Genomic DNA, 10006 nt, shown 5'->3' on the forward strand with positions numbered 1-10006 from the left:
AGAAGATAATGAAATTTCCTATTGAAAACCAATTATAGAAAATTTAACTGACCCTGCTCAAGCAGAGTCACATAAACAGCACCACCTTTCCCCTGGAAAATTCCAGTTGCATCTTAATTAAGGCCGACAACGCCGGAAGGTAAACTAATGCTATACCAAAGTAATGTAGCGTCCTGCCCGGTGTTCTGGCCCGAGTTGTCAGTTAGGATAAATACTAAGAGCATTAAGGCCACTGTACTTCACAATCAGACATAGCTTTACAGCAGTTTTCAAAGGATGTAAAACTCACTGAATGGTGACCAAATATAAACGAAGATTAATTCTAGTGAAACCCTCACTGTTATAGGCCATGGGGACAATAAATTTGTGATCAGTGGTGCAAGAAGGTTAATGAAAGGAATGACTGCTGGAAAGAAAAAGACTTCTGAAAATGTGTGCTGTCACATCAGAGATGGATTAGATACAGAAAACCAATACAAAACCAGAGAAAAGTGTCACTGCTAGAACTTAATCAAACAAATATGTGCTGATTTTTCTAATGCAGTGGGAAAAGCTGACTTTCAGGACTTCAGACACACTGAAGTAGCCTTTACCACTTACTAAAATCCAACACTGTTCCAGAGCTCTGCAACAATTTTAGAGAAACCCAGTGCTGTAAAAAGCAGGTTAACCCTACCAGCAGCTGTTGTCTTCCACCCCTACAAGCAGAAGGCAGGCAGGGGAGACAAGCTCCTTCCCTACAGACCCACGTGCAGGCCAGGCTCAGGGAAGAGAGAATGGTTTGACTTCCTGACACAAGATTCAGGCCCTGGTTACATCTCTGCACTGAAAACAAGATCTACAAGGGAGAATATGGAAGGGGTGTGAAATCATCATGCAAAGAATAGTCAGCATAGTTGGCACTTCTAATTAAAGTTAAGAGAACTATAAAACTTCAAGTCTTGCAACACTAGCAAATACTGTCTCTGATGTTACCTTGTGATGAAAAATACAGGTTTCCCTGATCATTTCTAACAGAGCTTGTAATTATCATGGCATTTTGATCTTTTCCTCCCATCTGCCTCGACACCATTACGCCAGGGCAGCTCTAGGTTGAATCCCTGCCCTCTGTCCACTCCACAGCAGCCACGTGTCAATGCTGCCCTGCTGCAGGGCCATGCTTCAGAAGGTCAGAGCAGTTTATGGACTGCTCAGAACAAGTGACACACAAGAGCTTTCTCATACTGTCAGTCCCCATAGACATTATTTGCTATTTTACAGGTTTCGGTTGACTTATTGGTAGATGTGAAAACCAGCATCAATGCATTAACTGAGTTTGCACTGCGCTCTGGAGAATGCCTGGTCTAGAACAATTAATGGATTTGATCAAAGTCTACAGTTTTACCATCCGCAACACGTGTTGCATTGACAACATCTGGTTATGCAAAGACAACAAACCACAAAGTGAAACACGTGCTTTGGCTGTACCAAACACCACACTGGAGAACAAAACTGAGAGAAATCAACCTCTACACCATCTTACTGAACAGACCCTCACAAATCATGAATACATACATGAATACAGGAAACCATCAGTTAAACTTTGAGTAACTCATACTACTTGCTCCAAGATACACAAAGTAACAAGTACAAAAAAAAAAATCCTACTTTCAACAGTTACGGTAGAACACAACACTCACATTGTACTCAGTTTTTCACTGTACAATAGCTTCAAAATTGTGTCTATCTTTTTCAAGAGCACAGCACTGAAAAGGGACTGTTTCTCAAAGAACATCAGCAAAAAGGCTCGTCAATTTCTTCAAATGTCTCAGAGGTTAAAAGTATATGAAGCTTTGTTCTGTTCCAACACTGAGCACTGACATTGCACAAAGGTGAGAAACTTTCTCAAGAGGGCTCTAACACTCTCCCTCCCACAAGTAACTTTATATGTGCATGTATAAAATGCAACACTATGTGCTACAAAAAAGGTCCAGTGAATATAGTGTATTAGAAAATGCCTGTCACCTAGAAGCACAAGCTAAAATTTTTTTTAAAATATATGTATTTCTATCACATGTCCAGATCACAGAAGCACTGTTGTACCATTCAGGGCAGATCTCACTACACCACAGGTCAGCAGAGGTGAGGAAGCTCTGCTCAGCCACATGGTATGACCCAGAGCACACGTGCAGCATTGTGCAGGGCTTACAGGGCAGAGCACGGCCCCTTGCATGACCCACAGCCAGCCTAAGTCTGTGCCTGCTGCATTAAAGCTTCCCACCCATCAATAAAATAAGTGCTCAGGGCCAACAGCCCTGATTCATATAAAATTTCTGAGGATGTATGTTCACTTTTTCAAAAATGAAGCTTTAAACCAAAGTTGTACCAATTACAGTCCACACTCAAGAGTAATTTCATCGACCATGGGAATACAACAAGCTCTGCAAACTCAGAGACTGCAGCTCCGCTCCCCTTCTGCACCGTTATGCAGGGCAGAAGATTATCTGAATCTGCAAAGGAAAAATTAGGAAGAGCAAATGCAGTTACTGTGCTGGAATTCAGCCAGAATGGTAACTCTCACACAGAGCAGTATTTAGTGACCTGCATGGCGTCAGGAGGTAGGATAAGTCATACTCTTTGATAGAAGGGCTTTTCATTTTTTGCATGAATGTTGGCTCAAGTCTAAGAGATCAAAGCAAATCAGCCAATGAATCATAAGGATGCTTCTGAAGCTGTCCTTCAACACAATTCTGACATACCGCTGCCCTAAACCTGTGCTAAGGTGGTAGAGCTGCGACTCATTTGCTTGCAGAAGGAGGAGGAAATGGCAGCTTCATTTTGTTGTCTGTAGCCTGGCTACTAGCTTAGGAACAGGCTTATTTATTGCTACCCCTTTTTTCCTCTCTCTCCTCCAGCAATTAATTAATTGGGGAGTTTAAACACGTTGAAAGAAAAAGGAGTCTCAAAGAAAAAAAAAAAAATCAACTTTCACAACACAGATGGAAGAGGCAGAAGAAACAGAGCCTTGTTAGCAGAGCCTTTAGACCATCTGTAGCATGCGCAGAGCTCCAAGATGAACCTAAGACACTCTCTCAGCCAGTGAGGACGTCACTGAAAACACTGGGGGACAGAGGAGGAATGAGGAGAAAAGTGAGGGTGGGTTATGCTATTGGAGTTGGGGAAAGAGAAGGGTAACAAACCCACAGGAATCTCTCAATTCTGCTGCTCAATAAGCATTTTTAACTTGGTATTTCAGTAAGCTATAAAAGCTCCTGAATGTAAAGTAGCTGCAAGGAACTCCTCAGCAAGACACATGCATGCTCATGCAGAAACTGAAGCTACCAAAAACTCTTGAAGTACAGCCAAGGGGAGCACTCGTGAGTGAAATTCCACAGGCAAAAGCTGGTGCTGACCTAACTGAAAACAGACACAATTCAAAAGGCCATTAACAAAGCACTAGAAACAACCCATCCTTCTTTATTCCCCTGCACACCAAGGTTGCAGGACTGCAACATCTGCAGTAAAAGATGTCTTTTTGTATCCTTATATACCAAGTCTGTGCCTAATATGGTTTGTATGTTACAGACACAGCACCTGTGTGACTCCCACTAAAAACAACTGATGCATTCCTTAATTATTAACTCAGGCAAGAGGCCTGAATTTCACACTTCAGGAAAAGGCTCTGCCTTTCTTTCTGATAAGAGACCACCAGGGATGGATTCTTTCTAAGAACCTGTTAGAGATGACAAATATAACCCACTAGAAAGGGACATGTGAACTGCATAAAGAGAGCACAACTTGAAGGCTATTAAATATAATTATTTTTCCCAGCTGCAAAGGACACACCAAAATGGAAATTTAAATGTATTCTATTTGAAGGCCCCTGCTGACTGCTACAAAGTATGATCACTGGGGACTGTTTGAAGCTTAAGCCTTGTCCTGACATTTTTCCTTCCAACAATTCACACAGACCATGTACGGTGGGATCCATCACTCAGTGACTGACTCTACTAGATCACTTAGTGAGCTATTACCTCTTCCAACAATTCTTCATTCCCTCGTCCTTCCCAGCTTTGTAGACATATATGATACTGTCACTAAAAAAAGAACATGATTTCTAAGCAAATGAAACCACAATCTGCTACATGTAGAGGCAATTTAGTTCAATGGATGCATTATCTTCAGGCATACTAAAAACACAAATCACACTGTTCACTGAGGTGACAATGCCATACCTTATCACATCCGGTTCTGTGCCTTCATTCTTGTAAGATGCCTGAAGCTGTTTCTGTCGTGTGAGAAGGTCATCCACCAAATTCTGCCTCCTGTCTCCCTCCATCTGCGTGCTGATGATACTTGGTTAAGGACCAAACTTAAAAACACTGGAAAACTGTTTTGTTATACAAAATCATATCTGTTATACATTCATAAAATAAATCAGATCTCCTGATCATCAAAATTAACTAGTCACTGCTTTAACTCAAGAAAAGTCTGTAACATGTAAGAGAAGGATAGGTCACAGGTTTCTGAATGAAATCTGCTGTTATTATAAATGTGTTTCTGAAGTTTACATATCTCAAAGAAAAAGTTTCATACAGTGACCACAGAGTGATCGTCAGGTCATCTTCTCAATAATAAAGAGAACTGGAAGGCTGTTTGCTGCCAAGTTAGCATAAGTATTAAGAATAGCATTTCACCCTCCAAAATCCAGCATAGTTGTTCTTTCATTTATTCCTAAGAAGTCCTACACAGTTGATCTCTTCTGTAACACTGAATGTACAACAGTACTGCAGGGGTTAAGTTCAGGAAGGATGATGCTTCTCCAAAGAGCTCCAGTTTATACTGCTATGATATAAACGGGGCAGGCCCAAACAGAATAAAGCTTCTAAAATCAGCAGGGTACATCACATCTTATTTCACTGGAGGCTCGTAACACAGACCAGGTGAGCAGCCCCCAGCCAAGTGACAGACAAACAACCAAAAAGTTACTTTGAGTATCTGTTCCCATTTGCAATTCAACAGCAGAACACCCCAAATAGCCAAGGGTGCAGCAGAAAAACAATTCATGCAGTATCTCTGAACAACAAGGTGCCCTGAAGTGCTGCAGCTTTGACAAAGAACATGTGTTTTCTCTTTTTAATCAAACTTAGTGACATTTTGAAGGACTACTCTCTTCCAAGTATTGCTGAGTAGATTATGCAATAGCTGAACTGATTTCTGTATGTCTTCTGCCACAGCAGTATTTGTCTGCTCTGAAGCAATCACTGGGCAGGAAAGTTTTACCCCTGGCCATCAGCACAGCACTCGTGGGCCTGTGCTTAGAAAGGATTTCTGCTATAGTAAGCTTGAAATTAAATATTCTTTCATTAAACCAGACTGCTGCTGGGTATCTTCAGGGAGATGGATGTACTTCTCTGACTCCTTAAGCCTGACTATCCCAGCATTCGGAAGGAGCAGCAAATCCAAGCCAGGCCACAGGGCAGAGAATAAAACCTCCGATTTCTAAGGCATATTTTAAACTGGTTTTGACATCATTCTAAAGATGCAGTTCCATTGCTCCTTAAATCAGTCCAAGTCAGGGCTGCCACATTCCTGCCCACACCCTGAACAAGGCTTCATCCTTCCTTTTTGCAATCACCGGCACTCCTGCAGCCAGCAACTGAGCCAAGACAAAATAACCATTAGAGAGTTTTCTAGTAGACAAGCTCACAAACCAGCCTCTCAGTCAGTGTCAGCACAGCGCACAAGGCAAGATGATGGCAGCCCTGAGACTATTCAGACCATCTTGTTAAGCTTCTCTGCGACACAAAGACAACCAAGTCAGCTCCACGGCCACCAGACCAGGGCTGCCCAGGCTCCCAACTCTTCTGCACTACAGCTGCAATGAAAATATTAAACAGCAGCACGGACAAAGTTCTAGTGACAAAGTCTTCTAAAAATGGAATGAAGAAAAAACCCTAACTGTGTGGCAGAACAATTAAAGCACATTTTTCCACTCTCTCCCACAATACAGAGTGAGTTGATGTTTACACAGATACATTTGGTGTGTTGATACAGCCCGAAGCAGTAAGTCCTTCAGCTGATCAATCTTCTCTTTGAGATTCTGCAGCGACGATCTGATAATCACATTGAGCTGAAAGGGAAGAAAGAGATGTTGGGGTTTTTAAATCTGAGTTACACTTGCATAAAATTTAATACTACTACACGCAGGTGACAATATATTTAACTTCAGCTATACTGGTGTGCAGGACTCCATTCTAAACCAAGAAAGACAGCCTCAGAGCCACAGAGGGAATGGTACAGTTAACTGGTCTGGACTGCTTACAAAATAATGAGACAAATAGTACTAGTTTCGCAAACACAGTTCTAATGCATTAATGCTGTTTAATATGGAGAACTTTCTTTCAAAACTTTATAAACATGCTCCTTTATATGGGCAAAAAATTTCAGCACATTTTAATAGTTTCCAGTTAGTTTTCCAGTTCTTTTCTCTGATCTTTAATACAAATACAGGCGCCAGCTTCTTCTGCCACCAGGTTTCTTTCCCAGCTCCCAGGATTAGAAGGAAAGTTGCTACAGGTTCAGACATTCCCTCTGCTGAACTCTTACAGACTTTAAACTAAAGATCCCAAAAAAATTCAGATTTCCTACATTTCCCTTCCCAGCAGCACCTATGACTCCCGACCCTCTCACGACTGACTTGCCCAAGATTCAGATGCATCTGCTCTTACTACAGACATAGTTACACCATTCACATTCTTCCCTGCTGCGAGCAAGCCCAAGTTTTGTGGCAATCCTCCTCCTCGCTCCCCACCCCTTCCCAAGTAAGGCTGACATTATCCTCTGGGTTTTTCCTCTTTAAGTGTTATTTCTTTTCATTCCAGTTATGTAGAACATACTAGGAAAAAACATTGTAACTGCAATTAACTATGCAAGTCATCCTAATTAAGACTTTATGTGCTTCTTGTTTACAAGATATTAGCCCTGCTGTGGATTTTAATGGTTAGAAATCTCAGATGTTCTGTGTGATGAACTAGTAACGGATAATATTTGCTTTGACTCATTCCTGAGCTCTTGAAGACACAGAGGCAGTGGCCAGACACCAGAGTCTCACTGAACAGTCACCATGCTGCAAGGATCCTGCCTACAGCTAAACTGCACTTGCTACCTGCACAGGGATGGAGCAGGAGATGCCAAAAAAAATCCCCTGATAGCAAGTTTAAATCTATGACTCGGCAACTTGTTCTCAAACACTACTGAATACAACGATGGAAAGAAGATGCAACCGCACCGAGGCAGCCTTGAGAGCACGCAGCCAAAACCCACCTTCAGACCGAAAGCAGCCGAACGCCACAGCAACATTTCCGAAGCCAAGATGAGGTATAAATGCTGCCAGGAAAGTTCAAGCTGCTGCATATCCTCTAGCTTTGCAACCAGGTAAAAGGTCTTTTCATTTCACATGTACTCATGTCCAGGTGGAAAACGCTGCATTTAACTGACCCGGAATAGCAAAGTAACATAAAGGTATAGATGTCCAAGAAAGTCATCTAACATACAGATACCCTCTGCTACTCCGGTCAGAAATTGCAGTGTTGTTACAAAAGATTTCACTTCCATTAAGCAGAAACCAATGGAAGTTTTACGATCAGCTCCATAGCACAGAGTTCATAGATGGTAAGTGCTGGCTTGAAATCTTTCCCTATAGGGTTTGGGTTTTTTTCCATTTTAAATTTTATGCTCTATTTTTGCTCAGCAATAAGGGTTGTTGTTTTTTTCTTGTAATAAGCAATAAGTTGGGCTTGGTTTTGGGTTTGGGTTTTTTTTGCTAATGGCAAAATATGATAAAAATAAAAACTTGTTTACATTCTCCCTACCAGGCAAATACTGTACAAAGACTTTTTCCTCTGTTAAAACATTCAGGAGTCATAGAATATATGACTGCTCAGCCATGGATTTCTCAACATTCATTTCTGTTATGAAAACAACTCTCTCATTGTTGGAAACTTGTTTACAGTAGAATCAAACACTGCCAAATATTCATCTTTACTGTTAATGGATTAAAGGGAAACTGAACTTGGAAAACACAGGGCACGGAACAAATGATTTTATGAAGAAATAAGTTAACTGTGTAATGTTTCCATAAAACACAACCTAGGAGAGTTACAGTACCAGAAAAGCTTCAAACAACACTAATACAACATTTTGTTGTGGCTTTTTGGAACACATCACAGATTTGCAGCGATGCAAATAAAGAATTTTGTGCTCTGTAAATACAGATGGATTAAGCAGCAATTTTTATTAGTCTTCTATTGCTTGAGTGTATCTGTACAATTTCTAAAACTTCACCCTCTTGAAAGCAGGGAGTTTAATCACCACCTCTAAACAGTTCTCACAATTCTACAGCTAGAGAAAATATTTCTCTCAAATCCCACTTATTTGGGCGTTCTGAAACCTCTTTTCAATTCATGCCAAATTTGAGTCATTCATTAAAAAGCACTGATTATTGTATAAAGCCTACACAGTTTTCTCCATCATTTCTTTAAAAGAAGCACTTCAAAAATGACATTTTATTTTAAAAGCTATCGGCAAAGAGACCGGCAAAGAACATACAGCCATCGTGTGTCACCTTGCTATAAAGAAGGGCAGAATCTACAAAATAAATCAGATGGGTTTGAATTATGCAAATTATTATAAAAGACTGACTCAAGGGCTTACATGCATTTTCATCTTAACACAGTCAAGGGAGAAGGTAATGGCACGATCCCCGGGGTGTGTAATCAAGCAGGCTCCTACGCTTCTTGAAGGGAAGGATGAGGCTTTTAAACCTAAGGAAGACAGCCTCCTGAGAATCTTTTTATTTTACTTTTTAAACAGGACACGAAAAGATGGAGAACATAATTCCTGGGTAAGGTCTAACTTCTGCTTCTCATTCATATTTAACTCTGGTCTTATATTTTGCTAGAAACGTATGAAAAAAGGCTTCAAAATTCATATTTCATCTGATCTACAGAAAGGAAACAAGCCAGCCTCGTGTGGAAAAGATATCTATTCAATATTTACAAAGACAAGAGTACACAGAAGCTGACATGCATCCCAACATCTCTCAGACTCAAGATCTCTGAAGAAAGCTCTGTTCCTGGCAGCAACAGCCCTGAACAGTCAGCAGCATGTGCCCAACACTCCCACGGCTTCTCCTTTTCTCGTTTTGTAAATCCAGCATTATTGCATGCATAAAAGATCCATTACTGTTAAACCCAAGATTGTTTTTATGACGCTACAAACCTACTGTTAATTTAGAAACCTTATTCTGCCATTAAATGTAACTTTTAATCTGCAGATGCCCAGCTGGCAGCAAGGGTGACCTGACAGAGCCAGCACTAACAGGGTGCAGGAGTGTCACCCCCTGCCCACGGCGCTCTTGGCCATATCACTGTGCTGCCACACCTTCCAGGCTTCCCTCTGCGGCCAGAGGGGCAGGAAATTCAGGACTTGCAGCTTCCTAGACGCATCTGACTGCTGCAAATTTAATACTTAACCAGTAATTCTAACAGTTAAAAGCAAAGTCTGACTAACAAAACAACAATCAAAAAAAAAAAAAATCCACGTTCACAAACCGCATTGAGTACCTTGGCTGGATTCTCCCCGGTCCTTTGGCACCGGTTACGCTCCTGGATTTTCTCGGCCACCTCCTGGGCGACCTGGCAGGCGGCTCCGTGCAGCGAGAGCCTAGAAGAGAGGCGGCAGCTGAGCCCCCAGACCTACACCTTCCCCGCCCGGCCTTTGGTACCGCAGCCCGACCCGGCTTCGCGGGGAAACCGCCTGCGCTTCACCACCGCGGGTGGGAGAGCAAGCGGTATGGTCACAACTGCTCTTTAGAGTTACCTACAAGTAGCTTTTTCGGGAGAAAAAATCCCTCTGTAAGGAAAGATTATCCCCCAAACCTCCCCACCAAACGCTCGCAGCCGCCCAGCTGATACTGCCCCCTCCGGCCCCGGCCCAGCGGCGGGCCCGCAGCTACCGCGCCCCG

General features: G+C 42.0%; 1 protein-coding gene across 1 annotated transcript in view; it reads right to left on the bottom strand.

The window, feature by feature from the left end:
- The window catches only part of STX8 (syntaxin 8), a 110305-nt gene that overhangs the window by 100149 nt on the left and 150 nt on the right, over positions 1–10006 (bottom strand). Inside the window, exons 2-4 of the mRNA XM_026861181.1 lie at positions 9606–9705; positions 6018–6112; positions 4215–4325 (exon numbers count right to left, since the gene is read on the bottom strand). Of these exons, the coding sequence (XP_026716982.1) occupies positions 4215–4325; positions 6018–6112; positions 9606–9705 (306 nt within the window). The remainder of the gene's footprint in view (positions 1–4214; positions 4326–6017; positions 6113–9605; positions 9706–10006) is intronic.

This window comes from Athene cunicularia (assembly GCF_003259725.1).
Source record: "Athene cunicularia isolate RWA chromosome 18 unlocalized genomic scaffold, athCun1 chr18_part1, whole genome shotgun sequence".
Lineage (NCBI taxonomy): Eukaryota > Metazoa > Chordata > Aves > Strigiformes > Strigidae > Athene > Athene cunicularia.